This window comes from Myotis daubentonii, chromosome 11, assembly GCF_963259705.1.
Source record: "Myotis daubentonii chromosome 11, mMyoDau2.1, whole genome shotgun sequence".
Taxonomy (NCBI): Eukaryota; Metazoa; Chordata; class Mammalia; order Chiroptera; family Vespertilionidae; genus Myotis; species Myotis daubentonii.
In genome coordinates, this window is record NC_081850.1 from 48,086,200 (window position 1) to 48,099,338 (window position 13,139).

Consider the following 13,139-nt stretch of genomic DNA (forward strand, 5'->3'; position numbering starts at 1 on the left):
AATTCAGCTTTAAAATCAGAACGTGATTCCCAGAGGGGAGCGAGGCTTCCTGCGGGAGGTCTGTTGCCCTGAGGCTGGCTCTCCTAGGAATGGCTTGGCGGACACACGCTGTCCACAGCCTTCTCACCACCCGTTCCAAGGGGAGGTGACCCTGTCCACTGTGTTGCAAGTTTCCGAGGAGTCGCTGGGTCCTGACCTCTGTGACGATGGCCAATGGCTGAAACACTGCTCGGAACACGCAGGAGCTCTTCTCACTGAGCCACAGAGATTCTCTACGTTTATAGAAATCAGCTCAGCTTTTGAGAATTCATGTGATGTAGTTGAAAAATAAATGCAGTTCCTTAGATACTGGCTCGGCTTTAGCGAGGAGGAGTGAGCCTTTTTAGAGGTTTGATGTCATACATGGCGGGGTGTAGAACCAGGGCCTGATCACAAGTCAGCACTCACCTCTGAGCTTTCTCGTTTGTAGAATGCTGGATCAGAGACCAGCAAATCTTTCCCATAAAGTAACTGTGAGGCTCTGCAGGCCGAGAGGTTAAAAGCAAGGCTTTTATGTAGGTACTCACATATAATCATTTAAAATGTAACCATTAGCTCTTGGGCCAAAAAAAATAAAAAAGTAAGAGGGGTGGGGTGGGGGGCAGCCACCTGCCACAGTCCCTGCCACAGTCTGCGGATTCCTGAGTTAGAACATCTGCAACAGTCCCTCTAACCCTCAAAAGCTAGGAAAGGTATTCCTGACCCCAGGTTCCCATTCTCACTGGAGAAGCTGTAGTCCTGGAATCTGACCCTGATGTTCAGCAAAAGAATCAAAGAGTTTAGAGCTAGAGAGCCTTGGAGTGCTGCTCAAGTCCAATTTCTCGTTCTATAGATGAGGAATATAAGGCTCCCAAAGGTAGCAAATTCAAATCCTTGCAAGATGACATGCACTTAGATTGCAACAGAAACAAGCATTTATCTTTTCTACAGCAATCTAAATACTTAAATTTCAAAGATCTCTTTCAGCTGATAAAAATTCTTACGAGTACTCAGCAGCAAATACCAGAAACCAAATTCCAAAGATGAAACAAACTCAAAAGAAAAGCACAAAAAGGGTGATAAGCTTTGAGGAGCCTGCTAACACTACAAAAGGTGCATTTGCAGCGCTTGCTCAGGCCTTTAACTAACCCCACCCCCTCCCCTCACCCCCCAGTTGCTCTTGGACTCTCTTACCTAGAGCAGCGGTTCTCAACCTGCGGGTCGCGACCCCTTTGGGGGTCGAACGACCCTTTCACAGAGGTCACCTAAGACCATCCATCGGAAAACACATATATAATTACATATTGTTTTTGTGATTAATCATTATGCTTTAATTATGTTTAATTTGTAACAATGAAAATACATCCTGCATATCAGATATTTACATTACGATGCATAACAGTAGCAAAATTACAGTTATGAAGTAGCAACGAAAATAATTTTATGGTTGGGGCCACCACAACATGAGGAACTGTATTAAAGGGTCGCGGCATTAGGAAGGTTGAGAACCACTGCCCTTGAGAAACTGCAGACCCAAACTATTACCAACGGATGTAATAATGAATTCTGAATTTCTCTACCAGTCTGACACCACAGTTTTAGGAAAACCAGAAGCTGTCCCCTGCCTGCAGGAGCAGGTTCTGCTGCTGGATGTCTGTCGGCCGTGCGAGACTGGGTACCACTAAATGGAAAAGCTCAGGAGAGCAGTGATGAAATGATGCTTAACACAGAGCTTTGCCCGAGTCCCTTCTAATTCAGGATATTAAACTCTTTGTCTGCATTTGCATTAAATTATTGAACTACAGTGGTTTCAATGTTAAGCAAACAAGGCAGGACTCTTCAAAGTTATACACACAGGACAAGAATGGTCACATTAAAATGCATAGCACAGGAAGCTGCTAACAGTAACATTGATTGTCTCTAAGAGGTGGGACAATCTGGAAGGTGATGGTTTTCTGCTTATTGATGTTTATTTTGTATTTTCCAAAATTTCTAGAAGATGATACACTCAGTTTATAATAAGAAAATACAAACAAGTAGCCATCACAAACCCTGTGGCAGGGGCAAGTGCGATTAGAGCTGGAGCTCATTGCTTGGTGACCACAAGAGGAATGTAGCTCCACAGGATTCATTAACAGCTCCTCCTGTTTGATGGAACATAACATAACGGAAATTCCAAAAAGACCAGTGCATTGCTCCTAAAGCACATCCTGACATAGCCTGAGCCAAAGGAAGAGATGACTTAGCACATGGGGGAAATGGCAGTAAAGAAAGACACTGATGTAATAAAAAAAAAGAGAGAGAGAGAGAGAGAGAGAGGGTAAATCTGAGTCCTGGCCATGGAACTCCACACAGGGAGGAACAGGGAGGAGAATTCATATCAGATAAGCCTGGAGGAGACCAGAGGGGAGCAGAGTGGGCAACGGAATTCACAACCAGGGTCACCATAGCGGCCTTGGTCTGTTAGACTGCACCAGTGACAGGACCAGAACAACTGTGTAGTATGTGAAAGGCTCTGCCCGGTATGAAGTGGAGGGGCCCTCACATGGGAAAATGCAGTTGGCCCCACAGACCACCTGCTATGTGTTGGGACGGAGGGTGGGTGGGGTCAAGAGTGAGGCATGCTTGATGGATGATGACAATACTCTTTATATGCTCAAAATGCCTTCACAGGTTCACATACAGACTTTCTAGAATGGCAATGACACCGCACCTTAAGCTCCTAGGGCCAAACACCGTCAACAACCCTTTAAACACTCCCACTGCCCTCCCGCACACAGAGAGCCACACCTATGACATACACACACTCCAACATTTACAGGGACAGTGCTAAAGAGTAGCTTGGGAGAGTTAGTTTTATCACCCTCCCTACTTTCCATCTATTCTTTGATATAGACATTTTCTCAATCATAGGCAAATGCAGCTTCAAGCCATCCTCTGCCCAACCCCATCGCCATCCCCAAAACACTCCTTTGTAGAAATTCTTGTGTCTCCACTATGCCACCAGGAAGGTGTCAATATTTTCAACTCTTATTTCGTTTTATCTACCAAGGGGAAGAAAGCTGGTGTCCTGCCTGTTTAGTTTTGCCCGCCTGCACCACTGCTCAGGTAGACAAGATGATCTTCCATGGGCGTCAGTAATCTTTAGCTACCAAGTCTCATGTGATTCATTTCATTCTCCTCTACCATGACCCAGCATTTTTCCATAGTGAAAAATATACTCCGCCAACAAAACACGCAAATATTTTGCTATCTGCACTATGAAGACCCTGCTCCATTTTACATCAGGTAAATGGCTCCTTAAAATGTAATTTTCACCCAGAACAATGCCCACGCCCTACATATTTTTCTTCTCCCAAATCTTTCAAAAGCTCTAAGTGGCCATTTTCAAGCGGTTTGCCATTCTCATCCCAAGTTCACAGCACTAATCAGATCCTATAACTGAACAACTTAGGGGTGACACTGAAAACTTTCTCGTTGCCTAGTGGTGCCTAGGAACTGATTTTGTTGTTTTTCTGTATAGGAGACAGCCAACTTCAGAGCTAATCCTCCAGCTGTCGTATGGGTGAAAGGGTCACATATTCTCCCAGAATGCCACTGGGCTTCTCTGGGCACTCATGCCCTGCCCAGCTGTCTTTGAGAAACTTGAAGTCCTGGGAAGAACAGAAGAATCTTGTCAGACAACTGGGTGGTTCTGACGTTGGAGCGTCATGGTAAAGCAGAGATGCCACCATCAGGGCACTCATGTGATGCTGGGCAGCAGGGCCTTCCATGACTTCGCAGAGGTGGGGCCTCCAAGGATCAGGGTAAGATGTTCTTTCTTCTCCCAGCCTGATGTTTTTAAAAAATTCCTAATCAGACAACTCCTTTAATAGGATTCACACTGCCAATCGTAACCTGTTTATGGATCCAGTAACAAAAATGTGTGATTTGAAATTCCCCCAAACAAGAATCTGAGCCACTAGGTTGAGATGAGAAACAGAGACGTCAAAGGTGAGCAATGCTGTCCGTGTTTGATGCTCAGTGAGGCAATGCACAGTATCTAACTAGAGATATCTCCGTTCTCTAAACAAAATCAGTTTTGCCACTGGCTCCCGTGTGATAATGACTTAAACCTTCCTGAGTCTCAAGGGTCTCATCTTTAAAGAGGTTGACATCTCTTTACTCTGAAAGTCTGGGAGACAAGGGCAAAACCTGGACAGAAGCCACGGGCAGCATACCTTCCCTATAATCGGTGACCCCACCCTCACAAGCCTGCAGCTTATTAGCTTAAATCCCCCGCCTCCTCCCGAGCCCCACTCTCACCACCTCAGTTCAGCTCTTGTTTATCTATTGTCTCACCTAGAGCAATGTTTCCTGAGCAATCTCTGTGCCCCCAACCAGTGATTCTCAACCAGGGAGCATTTTTGTTACTCAGGGGACATCTGGCAATACATGGAGACATTTTTGGTTGTCAAGACTGGTGGGATGCTACTGGCATCTACTGGGTTGAAGCCAGGGGTACTGCTAAACATTGGACAATGCACCAGCCAGGCCTCAACAAAGAATTATCCAGCTCAAAAGGTCAACACTTCTGAGGTTGAAAAATTACTCCAGTCATACCCGCCTCTCATCTGCCCTCTGCCACCACAAGTGATACAAAACACAATTCCAATCAGGTCATTTCCATGCTTGAAATCCTCCAGTGCCCTCAGGTTAAAGTCTAAACTCTCCTGCAAGTCATGGAGAACATCATGATCTGGCCCTTTCCTAGCCTTCTGCCGCACCTGTCACTGTTCCCCTATTCCCTCTTCCCCAAGCCACACAAGCAACCAACACAGGTGGACCAGACCTCCCATAATTCCCTCTGCCTCTCAGTCTCACCCATTCATTCCTCTGCTCAACAATTCTATGTCAGACATTCTAATGGGACTAAAAGGGAACTGGAAAAACAAAAGCTTTAATGGTTAGAGTTTTGTTTGTTTTCCAGGAAAAGACTGACAAATTCTTTACACTTCAGTGTGAATTAATTGCTGCTATCTCTCCCCAAATCTATTTGCATCCAACTCTATTATGAACTGAAAAGTTTTCCCCATGAAATAATTCTTGATGTTAAGCTATAGGTAAAGGAGATCTTTTGGGGACACAGTGACCTGCTCTTTTGAAACTGCCCAGTATCCAGACTTTAAATGATGTCTCTCTCTCATATCGATGTTTCTCTCTCCCCCGTTCCACTCTCTCTAAAAATCAGTGGAATAAAACTCTCTCTCTCTCTCTCTCTCTCTCTCTCTCTCTCTCTCTCTCATACACACACACACACACACACACACACACACACACACACACACAATAAATAAATAACTCCTCTAATTCTTTTTTTTTTAATGAAATTAATAGGAGAAATTCGTCTCACCAGGTACCAGCAGCAAGCAAGTATGGTGAGATTCTTTCTGGAATTAAGTCTCTAAAGGCACAAAATAAGAGGCCTAGAAGCGCATATATGATGGTCTTTTAAAAATATAACAACTTTTGTGTTGAAGTAGATTCTACTTATTTTAGCTTGCATCAAAGCTGCAGATAAGGACTTGTGGAAAAAGGAATAAATGGCTGGAGAAATATGGAAACAGAAAGGGGATAACCAGTGTGGAGATACTTGTGATAAATCTTTATACCCACTAATGTAATTGTGATTATAGTCAAAAACTTCACACCCAATAGAAGTTTCGGCAATGATGACAATGTTCTGAGTCTGAACTGTCCAAGATGGTAGCCATTAGCCCCACGTGACTACTGAGCATTAGAAATCTAACTATCATGGTTGAGAAATTGAGTTTTTAATTTTAACTAATTTAAACTTAGTTTTAAATAGTTTTATACCAATAAAATCTCTCCAGGAGGAATTGAAAGAACTCTCAATACAATGCAGTCTTCCAGCTGTAAACAGCTCATCTACCAAAAGTACAGTTTCTGACTCACTCCAACCCCCACACCAACCATTACCCAACGTACCCAGAGGTGGGCCTCGCTCCCTCCTCCAGGGTAAGCCTGCAATGGTGGCCTCTGGAAAGATGCGTACTTACCCTCACCCATGGGAAGGTCCTCTTCCTGCTCGCTGGGGGAAGGCAGCAAGGGCTGCAGGGGCTCCATGTTAATAATGAGCTGTTTGTTCAAGGAGTGGGAACTGCGACTCTGGGAAATGTTGGTTCTGAAAACAGACAAGCCAGATAGAGTTGGTTTCCATTCAAACACCAGCCCCTCCATCCCAGTCGGCTATGCACATCCCAGCTGGGAACTGCCTCTGGACCCACAATGGGTTGGGCTAGTGAAAGATGTCATAACATTCAAGACGCATAGCCCTTTGGATCCTTAAGGCCCTGACAAAGTGTCCATGTGTCCTAATGTACTTCCCCATATGTCATCAGACTCGGGCATGCTAGACTAGGTGACAACACAGGCATTCCAAAAGATATGGGAGGCAGGTATCACTAGACTAGGCACAGAAAAGTGAATAAAGGGCATGGCTCAAACTAATTTAATAACCACAAAAAAAAACACAAAAAAACCAGGCAGATGTCACAGATGTTTCATAACTACAAGCTATTGTGTCGCTAGACGTGCAATGTTTAATATCAATGTTTAACATCCCCGTTCAAATTCCTGCCCCAGTCACCAGCCAGCCACAGAGCGCAGCTCTGCTTTCCTTTCTCCTTTTGAAAGGAGCACGCACCTGTGCCAGTGGCTGTGACAGGCAGCAGATGGCAAGGCAACCATGCAGGTGCCTCATCAAGACTACTGGCTGGAAGCTGGGAAGCCCATATGCACTGCCTGCTGCAGGGGACCTGCTGTCTAGCATGACAGAGAGGGAGGTAGGCACGTATGGTGGGTGCTTAAGCACCCTTCCTCTCCCCATGTTCCCTGTCAAAACCAAAACCAGCCCAGCCAGAGCGGCTCAGTGGTTGAGCATCCACCCATGAATCAGGAGGTCATGGTTGGATTCCCAGTCAGGGCACATGCCTGGGTTGTGGGCTCAGTCCCCAGTAGGGAGTGCAAGAAGCAGGTGATCAATGATACTCTCTCTACATCGATGTTTGTATCCCTGTCTCCCTCTTCCTTCCTCTCTCTGAAATCAGTAAAAAACAAAACAAAACAAAACAAAACAAAAAACCCCATCCTTCAAATATGATGTCAAATGTCTCCTTCCCCTTAACACCCTCTGGGATTGGCTTCACAACACACACTCTCTTTCTCCTTCTCTGCTCACTCGACTCTCCCTTTTACAACTCGCCACGTTGGTCACCTCTGACGCTCTGTAATTATAGTTATACTAATCAGAATGAGCCCCACCTTGATAAACAACTCCGGGCAGAGAGTGACATGTCCATTCTCGTCAGCCTTACAGCACCTTGATGGGCACCCTGGAGAGTGTTCAGGTTTGAAACGACTGCAATCCTGGCTCAACATAACTGCCATCTCAGACTGACCAGAGTATCCCAGGCCAGCTGATGGGACTGCCTGATACCTGGGCAGGTGTTTTCGTAGGGAGTGGGAGATGGGGCATCAGGGAAGATCAGGACCCAGTCAGGAGATGACACAGCCTTTCCTCACACACATCCTGCTTATTCATGTGACACTCAAGGTCAAGTCAAGCCAATGACTCTCCACAGAGCAAACAACTCAAAACGGAGCCCAGCTGTGTTCTCGCCACGGCCCAGCCAAGTCTGTCTGAGAGGGATTCCAGGGCAGTGAGAGTGCCATGCCTGGAACTAGGGCCAAAAAACAACATAGGGGCTGGCAGCAGTGCCCTTATACCCTTCTTGTCATTTGGCAAAGCCAGCATTTAAATCCCTCTGTCCATCCCAGAAGCCTCCAGAGCCCCAGGGAGCACCCACTCACCTGTGCACCTCCGGAGGCTCCCTCTGGATTCTGGAACTCGCCTCCACCACCTCTTTGGCAACCTTACCGCTGCAAAAGACAAAAACACCCGTCTCTGCACAGGCACTCGGCGTGGGAGGGGAGGGCTATGCACAAGCATTTTCTTTAAACTTCACAACTTCAACGGCCTGACCCAGCTCTAGGAGCCCACGCCTTCTCTCCCTCCATGTGGGGAAGTTACTATGAAGTTGCATGCAGAGTGCCCATGAGCATAAAAGATGGGTGAAATGGAAACGGGGGACCAAAACAGGGGCGTAAGCCAGAGTGCACTGATTTATAAGCAAAACATTCAAATGTCAATGCCTTCCCACAGCCCCATCATCAAAACGGAACCGTAGGGACTCACCTGTATCGGAATCTACTTCCTTTAAAAAATATTTTGCTGCTGGACACAGTCTTGATCTGACTGGACTTGGCATACCTTTAAGAGAAAGCAAAGCAGTGGTAGTGACATTGGAAAGCCCGGCGGGACACAGTGTGAAGTGTAGGTATCAGATACCTGTGACTGCCAGAAAGAAATAAGCTTTATTGTGTGAGTCGGTGAGCACACACACAAACCTGAAAAAAGAGTTTCACAAAGGAACTGTCAACTCTCACAGTATTTGCAGTCTGAACTTTTCTATGTTCTCTCTTTCCATTCTTTTTAAATGTTGGCGATGACACACACACACACATACACACACACACACATTCCTGCACAACCCACCACCTCCCCAATTTAGCAGGACCTGACCTTAGGCTGTCTCTGTTAAAGATTTGGGTCTTTGTCCTCAGAACAATAGAAAACTATCGTTACAGTCTTTGGCCAAAAAGACCTTCTCCCTCCACCTCTGCAGACAGGCTGAGCCAGTTTCAAAAGATGAAAGGGAGAGCGAGGTGGACAGCCGAGGGGGTGCAGGCCTGAGGAGGGGGCTCCTGTCAAGGCAGAGCCCAGAGAACATGGAGTAGAAGCCCCAAGGACAGGTGAGACCACGTGAGAGCCACACCCCAGACTTTTGACACCTGGGACAGACCTGCTGTGCTGACTGCTGGCCAGAGCCAGGTGACAGCCCACACCTGGTAAAGAGGAGAAAAGTCCCCAGGAGGCTGGCTCAATGGAAAATACCCGACGGAGCCTCGTCCTCCTGTGAGGACCCACCTGCTCTGGGTCCCTCTGCCTCCTGGATCCCATCCCTAGAGAGCTGGGGGTGGCCTGGCATTTACCACGGGGCCTGAGAAAAGGGCCATCACCACCTCCCTCTCCCTATCTTCTCAGCAGGGTTGTTGCTCCCAAGTCCTCGTAAGTCAAAGGAAGAGAAACTTGTAAAGAGAGTCTGGTTTTTTGTCATTGATTTTCTTGTTGCTGTTACTGTTTACTAGGTTCCTAAGGCTCTTAGTCTGCTAAAAAGATTAAGAGCCTTCACTGGAGTGTTTGAAATTCAAACTCAACTCTGTGCCCAGGTATAGAGGACACCGAAGCCCCCAGGTGTGGAGGGCACAGCAGCTCCAGTGACCCTGCTCTGGGGAGAGGTGGGCGGCCCTGGTCTCCACTGGTTCAGCCTCAGCGCCCACCGTCCCAGGCCCCTCAGGGAGGCCGCTGTCTTCTCCCTACACCCAGACGGGTGGGAGGCCTCTGCGCTGCATGGAACATAAACCCTCGAAGTGCCTCGAGAAAACAGGTCAAAAGACACATTTCGCAGGGAAAGTGCATCCCTGTCTGAGCAGAATGAGAGGAGGGTGGAACGCGTTGGCCTTTTTCTGGCAGCTGGTGGCCCTGGGTGATTATTGGTGTCACTTGATTTGCTCAGAGACACTCTCCCAAGAGCACTACCACCAACTCCCTGGCCCTCAAGTGCCCAGGTGGCTCCCGATAACATGTGGATTGAGACCTTCCATGGAATTGTAACAGGGGAGTGTATCTGAGAGCTTGAGCAACCTAAACTCCCTGGGAGCTGGGAGACACAGACAGTAGGCTGGAAGGACGAGGATGTGGAAAGAGAAAGTCGGACGTCCCAGACCTGGGCGCGATCAGCAGCACCTGCTGGGAGGGATACAAACACTGGTCCTCAGCTCCATCACTACAGTCTCACTCAGCAGGTCAGGAGAGGGGCCGGCAGTTTGCATTGCTATCAAACACCCCAGGCCATGCAAAGGCTGCCCACTGGCATTTAAGAACCTCTGAGTTAGGTGTCGTTTTACTTGAAAGAGCAGAGGCCCAGCTTCTTACCTGCTTCTGGTCCTGTGACCTAAATCAAGCCAAGTTTTTCTGAGTCCCAGTTTTCCCCAAATATCTTTAAGGGGGAGGGTGTTGTAAACCTAATTCATAGAATTCTGAAGAGGATGAAATGAGATTAAATGATTTGAAAGCACCTAGCGTACAACCTGCTCACTATACAGGGGTGGGCAAAGGTAGGTTTACAGTTGTGAGTGCACAAAACACAGTTTATTCTTGTATTATTTTCCATACAAACAACTGTAAACCTACGTTTGCCCCACCCTGTATAATAGTTTCTGACTCTCTCTCCCTCCCCACCTCCCTCCCTGTCTCCCTAATATCACCCTCAAAACCCCTCCATTGCCTTCTCACTATGGAGCTACCAAAGCCAATTCTCTAAATCACGAAGTTCCTGGGAACCGTGTCAAACACCCTGGATGCTAGTGAAAGCGCCTTCATGCTCTAACTCTAGCTGAGCTCTGCCTCCCAGGCTCTCACGTCAACAAGCCCAGAGCCAAAGTTTTCTTCCCAACAAAGGCAATGAATGCACAACCGAGTTAAAGTAGCAATTCTCTCACCTCCAGCCTTCTTCCCCACCTACCTTCTCCCACTTCCGCCTCCACCTTCCTGTGAAAACCCCAGCATAGAAGCACTGACTCTTCTCAAACATCTGACCTCACAGAGCAATCCAGACAGTCCCCAATTTACCTGACTTGACAACAACTGTGAGTTCAAATGGTGGCCTAGTCATGACTTATCTTTCGGTTGTCACAGTTCTTCACCACCCCTGATCCCGGGTCTGCCAGGGCAGCCACAAGACCCAGAGACCCATGGCACTAGGGGATTTGCCAGCCCACCCCTGCCTTTGAGCTGTGTTTTAAATGGTATAATGGATGTGAGATGCGCCATGCATGCGGACAATGCCTGGAGCATGTAAAGTGTTCGCTAAGTGTTGACATCATATGGTACAGGCAGAGCAGCCCTGCAGGAGCACACTCCCCTCGCCCTGCTTCTAACTTTTCTCCTCTGGCACCTGCTGCTGCAGAGGCTGGGCATGGAGGTCAGGTGCTTGGGAGACAATGGGTGGTGCCCTAAGAGGCCACCTCTAGAATTAATAATACAATTTTCCATTTTAACATGGTTTACAGCTTCTGGTGTAATCATAACAATAACGACATGTTATTATTGAGCACCTACTAAGGGTTGTGCCCCATCCAAAGCACCTTAAACATACTAATTCATTTTATGCCCACAGCTCTCTCCCAGGAGGAAGCAATCCACATTTTTACATGAGGAAACTGAGGCACAGACCGGTTGTCACTTAACTATGGTCACATGACAGAAGCAGGAGCAACCAGGCTGCAAAACCAAGTCTCCCTGTATTTTTTAAATAAGGCTTTAGCCATGCAGATTCTCAGACCTCAAGGGGCATCAGAACCATCTGGCAGGCTTCAGAAAACACAAGTTTCTGATTCAAGAAGCCTAAGTGAGCCCAGGAATGCATTTCTAACACATTACAGGGACCTGGAGCTGGTGTAGGGACCCTACTTTGAGAATCACTCCATTAGAACCCTTAACCCTAGATTGCAAGTTTGTAGCATGTGGGAAATTTTTATCACTACCAATATCTAGACCCCCTCACCCATTTCTGAATTTTTCAAAATAACAGCTTTATTGAGATATAATTCACATACCATAAGGTTTACCCTTTTAGATTGTACACTTCAGTGGTGTTCAGTATAATTCACAAAGCTAAACACTCATCAAGAAATACATTCATCACCCCAAAAAGAACTGTCCCATAGCCATTGGCAATCACTTCCTGTTTCCCTTCCTGCCGGGGTCCAGCCCCAGCGGGTCCAGGGGTCCCCAAAGGTGTGGACGGAGTCGGCGAAGAAGGAATGACACAGGGACTTCTCCAGCCAGGTTTGGTCACCAGGTTCTAGTCAGGCTCTCCTGCCAATCTCTACAGTCAGGTTCAGTCCAGGATCCCCTGCCATGCTCTCTCACCAGGCTCTGCCTCCAGGCTCCGAGGCCAGTCCCTGTCCAGGATCCTCCAGCATGCTCTCTCCAGCGAAGTTCTTCTGTCTCTAGAGAACGTTCTGTGTAGGTTCTGTGCCTAGGCTCTGTCTCTCTTGGTCCTGTCTTCCAAGCACTGTGTTCTCAGTTCTGTGTTCTGAGTTCTGTGTGTTTCTGTCTTGTTACAACTGTATTTATACCAGTTGATTCAATCCTATCAATCTCTATTACAAAGGTTAGGGCGTTTCTTATCTCCATTCCAGGGAGAAAAGATTATGTAGTTTAAGCATGATTGTTCATAGTTAAAGGGATTAATTACCCGCCTGGCACTTAGTTGAGGGGTTTTATTCCCTCCCCAACTTCAGGGGAAAATCCCTACCTGGGGATTCAACCTTTCTAGGAGAGGTGACCTTGGTTAAAACACAGCCCCAAGAAGGTGAGCAAACATATTAAGAACCGTATGCCATATATGCCAGGTCCCTTGAAACAGCAAGGATGGACCGGCTCCCGGCACCTTCCATGCCAGCACAGTGCACAGCACAAAGCAGATGATGTTCTCAATGGAAACACCAGTGAGGGAGCCGCTGAACCCATCGGTGTGGCCCGTGTGCCTTCGGGGAACTAGCTCCCAGCCATGGCGAACTCTGGTGCTCTGGGGGTGGAGCACCTAGAAAACACATGGCATAAAGGAAGCTCTGAAATGTGACTAAGTCTGTGTCAGGGATCCCTTGTGCTTTGAAGCAGGAGGGAAAGTCAGAGTTGCTGCTTCTGGGCTCTGTTCCCAGCAGCAGAGCTCAGAGCCAGGGCTTTCAAACCTCATCGGTGGCCCCTGGCCAGCTGACAACGAGCAGCGCATTCATGAGGTGAAAGCACACTTGGGAATTCTTGGCCTCCAGGCCTCCCTCTTCCCATGGCAGGTGAAGTGGAAAGGAGGGACAAACACCCCAATCCAGGAAACAAGATCGGGCCTTGCTCTGCCAGCCGAAAGCGTTAAACA

The 13,139-nt window shown here is 47.4% G+C and overlaps 1 protein-coding gene across 2 annotated transcripts in view; it reads right to left on the bottom strand.

Annotated features, from left to right (window-relative positions):
• Nucleotides 1-13,139, bottom strand: part of FRMD3 (FERM domain containing 3) — a 240,329-nt gene that overhangs the window by 35,138 nt on the left and 192,052 nt on the right. For both annotated transcript variants that reach the window (XM_059657012.1, XM_059657011.1), the window contains exons 11-13: nt 8,276-8,350; nt 7,891-7,959; nt 6,078-6,202 (exon numbers count right to left, since the gene is read on the bottom strand). In XM_059657012.1, the coding sequence (XP_059512995.1) occupies nt 6,078-6,202; nt 7,891-7,959; nt 8,276-8,350 (269 nt within the window). The remainder of the gene's footprint in view (nt 1-6,077; nt 6,203-7,890; nt 7,960-8,275; nt 8,351-13,139) is intronic.